This window comes from Myotis yumanensis, unplaced genomic scaffold (assembly GCF_028538775.1).
Source record: "Myotis yumanensis isolate MYYU_CA2020_CCGP unplaced genomic scaffold, mMyoYum1.0.hap1 SCAF_10, whole genome shotgun sequence".
NCBI lineage: Eukaryota > Metazoa > Chordata > Mammalia > Chiroptera > Vespertilionidae > Myotis > Myotis yumanensis.
In genome coordinates this window covers 20,171,906-20,184,919 of record NW_027223761.1, presented here as the reverse complement: position 1 = coordinate 20,184,919, position 13,014 = coordinate 20,171,906, and the positions used below count along the sequence as shown (strand labels likewise).

Genomic DNA, 13,014 nt, shown 5'->3' with positions numbered 1-13,014 from the left:
AAATTGGAATGAGCCAGGTGTTGGGTAGTTCTCCAACCCAGATCATGAGTGAACAGGAGATAGAGAATCTTCCATCCAGGACAGTGAAACATTTCCCCTTGTTTCCAGTGCTCATTGGAGGAAAAAAATGTTACATGTGAGAACTGTAATGCTATCATTACACCTGAGTCAGCTATGCATTCTCTTGTCTCTTTCTGATTTTAGGAACAACAAGCCAATGATTTGTGGAAGAAGTATTACAGAGATCACCCATTTCATTTTCCTGGGATTCTCAGATTTTCCCAGAATCATAGCAGGGCTGTATGTTGTATTCCTGTTGATCTACATTATGAGTCTGACTTGGAACCTGAGCCTCATCATCCTAAGAAGAATCACTTCCCACCTCCAAATGCCCATATACTTCTTCCTTAGTAATCTGTCTTCATAGATATCTGCTATTGAAAGGGCAAGGGCTATGCCCTCCATCTTGCCTGTATCCTCCATTTTGGGGCCACGTGCGGCCTTCTTCTTGGAAGCCCAGGCCTCTGCAGGCCACGCCCAGGATTTTAAACTAACCAATGACAATCAAGGGAAGTGCGCGCCATAGATATGACCACATCCTGCGTAACAGGACCCGGCTTGCGCCTGGCCAATCGGCAGAGCACAGTCCATTCTCCTCCCCTCTTTGTCTGTAAAGTATATAATGTGTGTTTAAACTCTTGATCGGGGCTCATAGCCACTGCTCTGTGCTCAGAGTAAGCTGTGAGTCCCAGCATGCTGGTATCAATAAACCCTTTGCTTTTTGCATGAGATCGTCTCTTGGTGCTCTGTGAGTGCGGCTGGCGTTCCGGGCGTAACATTTGGAGGTCCCACCGAGATTGCTGCGGCCTCCTTCGGGTTCCAACAGACGCTTCTCGGGGTAAGTGACGGCGCCTTTTTGAATAGCGATCGCTTAGAAATTGGAAACACAAATCTTGTCGGAGCTGGCAAATCTGTTCGGTCTGGTGGCTGTCGGGGAGGGGCGTGATCCTCCCCCGACTGCGGCTGACAGACGTGTCGGGAGGTCGCAGGCCACATCCCCGGGGGACGCCCTGATGGAATCTGGAGAGGATCAGGGACGCCTGGATTCCTCTCGTCTGCTAAATACTGACTCTGAAACTCTGTTGCCAGCTAGGTCAATTGGCTTTGAAAAACCTTCCTTTTGGATCCTCCGGTTTTTATCTCAATGCGTTGTGTCTGTTCTGGTTATTTGTTCTTTGTTGTCTGTCATTAGTCTGTGTTTTCTGTTTGTCATGGGCCAGAGTACTTCTACTCCTTTGTCCCTGACCCTGGACCATTGGTCGGAGGTCAAGGGACGAGCTCAAAACCTTTCTCTTATCATCAAAAAGGGTAAATGGCAGACTTTTTGCTCATCCGAGTGGCCCTCCTTCAACGTTGGATGGCCCCCGGAGGGATCTTTCCACCTGCCTCTTGTGAGGGAAGTAAGGAATCTGGTTTTTCAGCCTGGCCGACACGGACACCCGGACCAGGAGTCTTACATTTTAGTCTGGCAAGACTTATGTGAGAACCCCCCGGCGTGGGTCAAGCCCTTCTTACCCCCTGGTTCTCTCCCTAGGTCCTCGGTCTCTGCTTCTGAGCCGGCAATCCTCCCTGTGAAGCCGGCTCTCCCCTCTCCTCCACCCTCTGCCCCTCCGGTCCTCCCGGACTCACAACCTGACCTCATCCTTCTAGACTCTCCACCGCCTTATGCTTCGCCTCAGCCCCTGCCATTGCATCCGCAGCCCGGGCAGCCCGAGCCCCGCAGCTTGGGCCTGCGCCCAGCACCATGAGTGGCAGTGCGCCTCCGGGGGGCGGCCCTGGGGGCTCGGGCCGGGCGTGGACAAGCTCATTCGCGAAGCCTGGCCGCGGTGGCGGCCGCAGGGTGTTAACCCCTGGGCTTGTGTCGAGCGAGTGGAGCTGGGCGGAGCACAGGGGAGCAAGGCCGCGAGTCGCTTGCGGGAGGCCAGAGCAGCGAGGCCCCCGGCAGCGTCGGGTCCGGGGGAAGGTCTGGGAAAGGTCCCGCGCGGAGCCCACAGGCCGGACACCTGGGGGCGGCGCGGCTACTCTGGACGGGAGCAGGGCTCTTCCCATGGAGATCGCACCAGCTAGATGATAAAAAGTCCTTCTTGTAATTGAAAAGTTTTAAAATGCATCCGGGATTTCTGTGCACGTGTAAAGGGAAAAGACCAGTTTAAAAACGAGTGCGCCTAAACCTGACCATTTGCTGTGTACAGAATAAAAACCCGAGACTGTTTTGGCCTTAAAAATGGCAGAGATGAACCTGACAAAGAAATGTTCGGATTGAATTGGGAAAAATTGTGTTATTGTGATAACTAAATGCCTTTGCTTATTGGTACAGCCACCATTTTGGGCTCCAAGCCTTGGCATCCGCCATGTTGGCCGCATGGTTTGCCGCTCCCCTGGGGGCCGCCATCTTGAAACAGCAAAGGCCCCGCCCTCTGATTTACTCAGGGGTGGAGCTTTAAGGCGGAGTTTTATGGGGCTGCAAGCATGCTTGCTTCGAGGATTTATTTTTAAACTAATCTCTTAAATCTAGAAAACCCTGCTTTCCTTAAACTAAGGACAATCAAAGGTTATGTCAAAGTCTTTAAGAGGGACTGATAGCAGTAATCTAATTTCTAAAGTACGATTATTTCAGGTAGAAACTGGTTTCTGTAAATTGATCTGTCCTTATTGCTTAAATATGTATCCTTGTTGTTAAATTTGAATATATTGTTAATCTGAGGAATGTTAATTATTTACATGTCACCTAAAAATTAAGGCTAAAAGTTCTAACTAACTAAAAAGCATGGCTTTGGTGTAATGGAAGGAAAGGAATGTTAAATGAATGTTAAGAAGCTGGAACTGGTCACTGGTGGTGGATTGTGAGAAGGGCTGGAACTTCTCCTTCCTTGGTACCCCTAAAACATCAGAGGGTACTTCTGGCCTTGATTTTCTTGGTTTTGGATTTGTTTGTTTGTTTGTGATAAAAACCGTTTCTATCTAAATAAGACATAGGTCAAGAATCCTGTCCTGGGATGTGGGAAAGGGAAGAGCCCCACATCTGTTCCTGTCAGGTCCCCATCAGGGGACTTGGGGGCGGTGTTCCTGTTATCTGCTCAAGAGCCCAAGACTGTAAAGATACTTGTTCACTGAAAAGGTGTAAGTATGTTTGTAAACACCTCTGTCTGTTTGTTTACTGGGAACTTTGATTTTCTATGTAATATTCTGTGCTGGGTTGGGATTTTGGAATTCTAGTCTGATTGGGACATTTAAGGATGGGGCTCACAGTTCCTCAAGGCAGAGACTTAATGGGCCTTTCCCCCTGCCTGTAAAGGAAGACAATGGGTCTTGAAATCTGTAAAGGTAGGCGAGAATGAAGCTGGTCAGGCCCCACCCCCTATCATTCCTGACTTTCTTGCTGCAAGAATTGTCTCTTTTCTTGAGAGGGCTCCAGAGGGTGCACGAGGACATTTGGCTGCGCCTCGGCGCCACCCAGGAGACTGGCCCAACCCCAACTCCTCATCAGCACAGACCAGGAGATTGGGTCTACATCAAAAGGCACCACCTGGAGCCTCGATGGAAAGGTCCCTACACCCGACTCCATGGTGCTGACGACCCCCACCGCTCTCAAGATAGACGGCGTCGCGACCTGGGTCCATCACATCCACGTCTGGTCAACAGCAAGCTACGGCGTGATCGACCTGCCTGATGCTGGTAACATTGAATAGACTTAGATAGTGCCTGCATCTTCATGGACATGGCTCCAAAGAGACAAGGACAATTTATAGGATCACATGTTTAGTAGCAGAAGATGTGGCTGCCTAAAGCGGCCATGATGCCTATATTATGTTTCATTGTGTTGATTTGTCACATTAACCTTTAATTCTCTTGCAGGTTTGAATGTATGTTGGCTGTCCTGGAAGGGTACTATGTGGGGGGAACCCCAAAAAGTAAAGGGTGCCTAGCTGCCAAGAGGGCAGGTGCCCACCTGGGCAGGGAACAGTGCCCATCAGGTTTTGGTCTCTGTTGAGAGACAGCTAACAGTTGGCAGCCTGTGTACTGCTTGCAGGCCTTTGTGACCATGCCCATGTCAGGGGTAGTCTGAAAAAAGCCTGTTTAGAGGGGAAAGTCTGAGGCATGGTTATACATAGAAAGAAAGTTTAATGCCAACAATTAAAAGGAATTGGCAAGGAAAGTCAGAAAATCTTAGAGTAGAGCAGTATGTCTTTCTTCTTATGTAATTCCTCCGAAATTTGGCAATGCTAACATGGCAATACGTTTCTTTGCATAGATTCAATAAGACCGGTTCCTAATAGTGGTTTTATTAACGGAAAACTTTGACTGGAGTATCATGTTTTAAAAAGCCCTGTCTGAGCTCTAAAGACTTGAAGCCAGTAAAAATGCCACGAAGAAAGCCTGGTATTCTGCTTGGAAGCCCTGAAGATGGCTGGCGCTGGAGTGTCAGGCCGATGCCCTACCATCACTGGCGGTTGGTAAGAGTAGAAGGGGAGCAGTAGGGATGCCTCTCATTCCTGCGGAGCCCCCACACGCTCTGGGCCGCAACAAGTAGGAGGGCTACTGAGATGGGCTTAAAGCCTGGAGCGTGGGCTCAGGTGGAATTGCTACAGGTGAAGAATTCACCTAACTCAGCAGATACTGCAGGCGGGCCTGATGGCAGCTGGGTGGCATGGCTTCCTGGCCCTACGGGGCACATTAAGATTCAACCATGAGATTCCAGCAAAGGTAGTCAGTTACCATTCTTGTTGTGTTTATGCAAACATCAGGACAGTAGATAAATTAATCTTAATTTGGCTTTTTGATAGCCATGGAGGAATTTTAAGAAGAAAAATCCTATTTCAATAGAAGTTGCTAAAGCTAAAATAGTGTCTTTCCCCTCCACCAGACCATTTGTTAAGATATGTCCAATACGAGCCTCTAGCAACGGTGGAATGGAAAAGCAGTCCGTCTCATGATTGAGCCGGAAGTTCCAAGACAAAGCGGGGAATGAAAGGGCAAGGGCTATGCCCTCCATCTTGCCTGTATCCTCCATTTTGGGGCCACGTGCGGCCTTCTTCTTGAAAGCCCAGGCCTCTGCAGGCCACACCCAGGATTTTAAACTAACCAATGACAATCAAGGGAAGTGCGCGCCATAGATATGACCACATCCTGCGTAACAGGACCCGGCTTGTGCCTGGCCAATCGGCAGAGCACAGTCCATTCTCCTCCCCTCTTTGTCTGTAAAGTATATAATGTGTGTTTAAACTCTTGATCGGGGCTCACAGCCACTGCTCTGTGCTCAGAGTAAGCTGTGAGTCCCAGCATGCTGGTATCAATAAACCCTTTGCTTTTTGCATGAGATCGTCTCTTGGTGCTCTGTGAGTGTGGCTGGCGTTCCGGGCGTAACACTATATGACTTCCACAGCCCCCAAGTTGCTGTTGAACTTCTTCCAGGAGCAGCAAATGATAATCTTTGTGGGCTGTGCTGTTCAGTACTTTGTCTTTTCAACCATAGAAGTGAGTGAGTCTTTTCTCATGACAGCAATGGCTTATGACGGATATGCTGCCACTTATAACCCACTTCTGTATTCATCATTCTCGCTCATGTTGCCTACCCACTATGTTTCAATTGTGCTGGGATCCTATTTGGCCGGACTTTCTGTTTCTATATCCCAATTGTGTGCCATACTTCAGCTCCACTTCTATGGGCCTAATGTCATCCACCACTTTTTCTGTGACATATTTCAACTGGTAGTCCTGTCCTGCACTGACACTTTCTTTCTACAACTCATGACGGCTATGTTGACACTGATCTTTGGAATAATACATGCCCTAGTTATCATGACATCCTTTGTCTATATTGTCTTTTCCATTATGAAGATCACTTTAGCTAAAGACAGGTCCAATGCTTTCACCACCTGTGCTTTTTATACCTTGGGTATGTTTGCCTACTTGAGTTTCAGCTCTGGTGTTTCCTCCAGGTTCAACAGATTTGCATTGGTCTTCTACAGTGTGGTGATTCCCACACTGAATCCCTTGATTTACATCTAAGGAACAAGGAAATCAAAGATTCCTTGAAGAGTTTGCAAAAGAAGAGAGGGTATTACTGAGGTAAACAGTCCTGAGGTATTTGACAGATTTATCTCATTGGAATCACTTTAATCCACAATAATATGCACATTAATGGAGTGTAATAAAATTCACACCAACTTTAAACAAAGAAGGCTTAATGAGGCACAGATAACATGCCCAAATGGAACTACAGCTGACCTGTGGCTACACAAACACAGTATCATTAAGTCCTGGGGATTCATTACTTTCCCCCTACATGAGCAGTTACCTCACCATTTATTAATCTACCTGCAAATATATGTGAAACATCAAAGTTTAGATACTTGTTGCTTCTTTTTTGACTCTGAGATTGATCTCTGTTCCATCTCAGGCCTCTGAGCTTAAAGGAGAGATACCCAGCAGAGGCCCCCAGGGATGTAGAAACCTTGTCTTCCAAATATTCTGATGCAGCATAGTCCAGACATGGTGGGATCAATGTTTTGTTTCTGACCATAATGGAAATAGATAGGGATAGGGGATATGTTTTTGTACAGAAACAAATCTATACAATTGGCCTAGTTGTGCCTCCTGGAAAAACGTGGCTGAGATAGTCAATATTTTTCTGTAGCCTCTTTTAGTGCTAATAATCCAATATATTTTTTGGTTACATCTTAGTCTCAACCAGCTATAGTCTAAGAAGGAGGAGGTGATTTGAATCATAAAGAGGAATGCAATGGAGTATGTGGTTCCTTCAGTTCCATTTACTTGAGTCCAATGATATAATTTCTTGCATCTGGTGTCCAGTGCTGATTTCTAATGGGGGAGGATATTCAAAATCCATGTCGCAGCCAATAGCAATTTCTGATACTGTGGGACTCAAACTTCTTTTTCTCTCCCCCATTAAGTTTTGAAATTTACCCTTGGTTTTAGAGCGAGTGGGATTACACTGCCAAGTTATTTCTGATATTTTAATCATTTGTTCAATTTGATGTGAGGAGACTTTTGTGGGAACTCATTGTAATAACAGAGTTACTGAATATTCAATATTGGAAAGACTAAGAACAAAGAAGGAAAACTGCCATAATTCTTTTCTATAGACTGTGTTCAATGGTTTATATCCTAGAGATTTGTGGTTGTATGGAGTGATATGATGGATGGAGTAGAATGGTTAGAGTTATTTTAATGCTGATATTTTTCAAGAAACCTCAATGGTTATGAGAGGAAATAGATAGTGGTTTAGTCAGAGTTCTTATCTCGGGCCAGTTATTGCTATCTGAGGAGGAAATAAAGGTTGTGGTCATAGTGGTCTGGTTAAAAAGAGGAACAAGGTGTGTAACAAGATTTGGCAGATTGTCCATACTTGAACAAACTGATATAAAATAGGTATTATTATATTTATATATAGTACTTGGAGATTCATTGGATTTTTAATCAATGTTTTGAGGGTTTCAATTTTAATGAGTCACAGGAATTACTCTGTTTAATAAATGATTGTAAGTAAAAAAGTAGCTGAAGCCTTTGCTAAATATTCCATGAATTTCCACATATACAGGATTGAGAGGAGGGGATTGTTGAACCTCTGGGAGAGAACATGTGGGTTTACAACATGTCAAGAATACTGTAATATGAATAAAGGATATTTGTTTCACCACCCCATCCAGGTAAATGTGTGTTCTTTGACACATTGCTTTTTCAAATGTGTGAAAATGTATGGGATGCCTGTCCCCAAGGGGCCATGAGGGATTTGAACTTTGTTAGATATTAGTGGGGGATACTTTCACAATATTTCACAGATGTACCTCTTGATGAGTTCAGATGAGCTCAGGGAGGTGATGAATAGGAACTGCTGATGGTAAATAGAAATTAACATTCTGGGACTGCTGTGCATGGGTGAGGTTGCTGAGAACTGCTATCTTCCAGGAACTGTCTCCATGGGCTTTTGTTGAGAACAATTAGCTAGAGGTACTGATGATAAACGCCATTAAAGTACTATTTTAAAGAAAAAACATGGGGAAAATAAAAGACAGTTATTCAGACTTTACCCTGAAGAACATTTAGACCAATGGGGACCTTGTGAATGGGATAGTTTCCTTTATTTCTTTTTCAGATGTTTTGTTGTTAGTGTTTGGAAACACAACTAATTTCTCTATGTTGATTTTATATTTTGCAACTTTACCAAATTTACTTTCTAATTCTAACAGCTTTGGTGACGTGTTTAGGATCTTTTATATATATAAAATCACCACATGAAATACATAATTTTACTTCTTTTTTCCCCCAATTTGGATGCCTCTTATATCTTTAGCTTGCCTGATTGCTTTAGTTCTATGTTGAATAAGAGTGGTGGAAGTGGTTATCCTTATCTTGTTTCTGATTTTAGAGGAAAAACTCTATATCTTTTCCCATTGAGTATGATGTCAGCAGTGGGTTTGTCATATATTGCCTTTATTATGTTGAGATATCTTTCTTTTATCCACAAGTTATTGATAGTTTTTATCATGAAGGAATGTTGTGTGTTGTCAAATGGTTTTTCTACTCTATTGAGATGATCATGTGATTTTTATCTGTAATTTATCAATGAGTTGTTACATTTATTGATTTGTGTATGTTCAACCATTTAAAAATATTTTTATTGATTTCAGAGAAGAAGGGAGAAGGAGAGAGAAATATAAACATCAATGATGAGAGAGAATCATTGATTAGCTGCCACTTGCACACCCCATACTGGGAATTGAGCCTACAACTTGGGCATGTGACTTGACTGGGAATCAAACCATGACTTCCTGGTTCATAGGTCAATGTTCCACCACTGAGCCACCCATGCCAGGCTGTTGAACCCTTTTTGCATCCCAGGGATAAATCCAGGTTGATAACTGTGCATAATACTTTTAATGCATTGTTGAATTTGATTTGCTTATGTTTTGCTGAGAATTTTTGCATCTATATTCATGAGGGATATTGAGCCTGAGTTTTATTGCTTGTAGTTTTCTTTCTTTTTTTGGTATCAGGGTAATATTGACCTCATAAAATGTGTTTGGGACACGTTCACTTTCTAAAGATGTTTATTGCTGTTAACTTGTAAGCATTGTATGTTGGGTGTGTAGAAACATAACTTATTTAGTTCACATGTTTCCAAGCCAAGAAGTACTATACGACATTATTAACCATTTGAGTCCCAAGCAGCGCGATCGCGCTGCTGAGATTTTATGTCGAGAAAACATATGATTTGTTTGAGTCCCAGGGGGTATTGAAAAACACTGTCGAAGAATCCCAAACAGCGCAACCGCGCTTTCTCTAAATGAGTAGGAAAAGACCCAAACAGCGTGATAGCGCTTGTTTTATTTTATGTCGAGAAATACCAAGCAGCGCGATTGCGCTGCTTGGGACTCAATTGGTTAAGAGAGTGCTAGGAATCCCTCAAACATTCAGTACCAATTGGTGAAGATACTAATATGATCCCAGTTTGGTAAAAATCCTATATAATATAAGGGTAATATGCAAATCAACCAAATGGCAGAACAACCACTTGTTATGATGCACACTGACCACCAGGAGGCAGACGCTCAATGTGGAAGTTGCCCCCTGGTGGTCAGTGTGCTCCCACAGCGGGAGTGCCGCTCAGCCAGAGGCCGGGCTCCTGTGGGGAGCAGGCCTAAGCCATCAGTCAGACATCCCCTAAGGGCTTCTGGGTTGTGAGGGGGTGCAGGCCGGGCTGAGGGACCCCCGAGAGCATGAATTTCATGCACTGGACCTCTAGTATGAACTGCAAAATGGAGAAATTACAATCATCATATTAGTAATAACAAATTTATAACATGCATTAAGTGCTTCCATGCACTGGGCAGATATTATTTTATCTAAGTTCACCAGAACCCTTTAAGGTAGTTGTGCTATTATTGCCTTCATTTTACTACATAAGCAAGGCACAGTGAGATTAAGTAAAAAGGTAAAGGTCACAGAACTCATCAATCTAATTAAGTTAGAATTCAACCCAGGTAGGTCTGTCAAGAGCTTGAGCACATAATCACCAAAACCATAATGAATGATTGTTCTGATAAAGACCTTAAATTTTGGGTGACCACACAACCTGGTTTGCTCGGGACAATTCTGCTTATTGTCCTGACATTGTTATTAATAACTCTCCTTTTCATGACCAAAGTTGTTGAGTTTGGATAATGAATGATATGATCACCCTGTGTTGAGAGTTCCTCCCAGATGTCATAATACTGAAAGTCTAGAAAGGAAAATTGGAACTTGCTTAAATTAGGTCATGAGGGTACATGAAAGTGTGGAGAAATGGAATCAGCTGGGAGCATTTCTCATTTTCTCCATCCATCACTCTAGAGAGTAATTAACTGAAAATGGTGCTTTCTGTTAATTGTCTCTTCTCTTTCCGCAATGGACCCCAAGGAGACATTTAAGAGAATCCTTATTTGGAAGTACCTCTCTGGCAGCAGTGGCTAGCAGGAACCATGGCCAAAAAGCCCAGAGCCTAGGGGAAGTAAATGTCTTCATCCTGAATGCTCATATTATATCTATAGCCTCTAATTCCTGGGAGAACTCTATGCACATTTAGATACCTAGAATGCAGTCAACATTCAGGTCCAGCAGAAGGCAGCTGTGGGGGCAGCACCTCCCAGATTTCTACAAGACACCTGTTGAAATATCTACAAGAATACCTGGGTGAGTAAAATAGAAATAGCTTTCTTTCTTCATATTTGGCTTATCTTTCACTCTTGCAATCCTGTTCTTCTATGCCCTAAAACCAGAGAGCTCATGTATTCAGGTTTGATGACCATTTTAACTTTTCATTTTCTCACAGAGGCCATGCTCCATATCCTCTATCCAATGGGATTCTTTGAATTTTAACAAAAACCCAGGTATTTGAACCAAAAGAAAACCATCTAACATGGAATTTCAGGCATTAGTAAGTAGGTGGAGTGAGGATTGGAGGGAATGGAGATTTGCTGATAGCCCACCAATTGGGCCAAGGAGTCTCACATTTTAACCACCAAATGATCTATTTTTCCCCCTGTAAAATATTTTTATTTAGCAAAATACCTTTATGATATAATCATTATTATTCATTATTAATATAGTAATTATCATTTTTTATAGCTTACTATGTGACCAGCACTCTATTATATACTTTACATACCATCCTAAAATAGGTTTTCACAAAAACCCTATGAAGTGATGAACATTCTTCCCTTACAGATGAAGAAGTGTGGCACATACAGAAAATTTTTTGTATGATTAGACTTATTATTTTCTTTTTATTCTTAGTACAACTTGTGTTTTTTTTTATTATTTAAAGTATTACACATAGTAGTACATATATCTCCTCCCCTCCCACCCCCCCCACCATTGAACTTAGTACAACTTGTTGATAAAAATCATTCTGGCCTCAAGTTTTCTTCAAGGGAAGACTTTTACCACTGATTCAAATTTTTTAGTGTTTATAGAATATTCAAATTTTCTATTCTAGTTTTGGCAAGTTATATTTTTATTTTATTTAAGTTTTAAACTTTATTGATATAATATTGCTTAGACTATTGTCTTATTACCTTTATAATATCTCCAAGATCTAGCACTATACCCCCATTTTCATTGTTTAAAATTTTTTGTTTTGGCTTGGTGTTATCAGATCTATCAAAAATCAACTTTGATTTTCTTGTATTATTTTGAAATTATACTTAATTTTAAAATATTTTGTTTTTTCCTCTCTAAGAATTATGATCAAGTCATTTGTTTTCTTTAATCTTTTATATGCACTTAAGACAACTGTATCTCTCCACATACACTTTTAGTTAAATCTACAAGATTTCAGTGTTCTCACCAAAAAAAGAAATAATAATTATGTGATATGATAAAGGTGTTAGCGAAAGCTATGATGGTAATCATACTATAATATATAAATGTATCAAATCAATACATTGTACTCTTTAAACTTATATAATGTGTAAATGTCAATTATATTTCAATTAAGGATCGACAAGATCTGATAAATAGTATGTCTCAATATATTTAAGTTACAAATGTTTTATAATTTCTGTTATAATTTATTATTTAACTTTTTAATAGTTTATAAATATATAATTGGTTTTCAATATAATGTTTCTTAGTTATAAATTTGTTAATGATTTGTAACAATAAATCAACAATTGTCTGATAATGTTATCTCCAAGACCAACCCTTTAACATTTAAACTTTAAGTTTTTCACAAACCAAAGGGGAGCTTCAAAATTATATTAGAAAGCTATTTCTAGGAGGGGGGAAAAGAGGAGAATGGGAGATATCTGTGATATTATGAACAATAAAAATATATATTAAAAAAAGAAAGCTACTCCTTACTGACATCACTTCATATAATACTATATGCATGGCAGGGACTGTATATAATGGAACTAATTTAACCTCAAAGAGCCCTCTGAGATAGGTCCTATTGTTCTTGTCATCCTTATTTTACAGATAAAGTAACAGGCTGAAAGATCATAGACAATCTGTTCAGAGTGAAAAAAGCTCACAGATAGCAGAGCCACAATCCAAAACCAGCCATATGACATCTAAGGCCATGCTCTTAGTCACTAAGCTTTCCACAGGAGTTATAACCCCATTACTAATATCCTAAAATTTTCAAAGCACCTGTTTAAGTGGTTTTTTAAAATGTCAATATACGTTCTTTTGTGTTTAAAGAGCCTGATGGGTTAATAATGAAAAGTGTAATTATCCTCTTTTATATGTGGGAAAATTGACTCGTAAAACCATTAGAGCTATTCAGAGGCAAATTTACCCAGGGTTGTGTCATCTAAAATGGCTCACTATTTCTCTTGACTCTATGTTTAGTGTGGGTAGAAGGTAGTTTATTTTAATAGAAATTGAGATAACAACTGACTGAGAGATTTATTCTCTTCTCTGCCTACAGATTCTAGGATCACCAGTGCA

At 41.6% G+C, this 13,014-nt stretch overlaps 1 protein-coding gene across 1 annotated transcript; it reads left to right on the top strand.

Annotated features, from left to right (window-relative positions):
• Positions 1-217: 217 nt before the first annotated feature.
• On the top strand, positions 218-6,069 carry LOC139017977 (olfactory receptor 5AN1-like). The gene is made up of 3 exons (XM_070426601.1): positions 218-417; positions 4,925-4,942; positions 5,427-6,069. The coding sequence occupies exons 1-3, from the start codon at positions 218-220 to the stop codon at positions 6,067-6,069; spliced, it is 861 nt and encodes a 286-aa protein (XP_070282702.1).
• The last annotated feature ends 6,945 nt before the right edge of the window (positions 6,070-13,014 follow it).

Excerpts from the sequence above, each read along its gene's own strand:
- LOC139017977 (XM_070426601.1), top strand. The coding sequence starts at position 218 with ATGATTTGTGGAAGAAGTATTACAGAGATCACCCATTTCATTTTCCTG.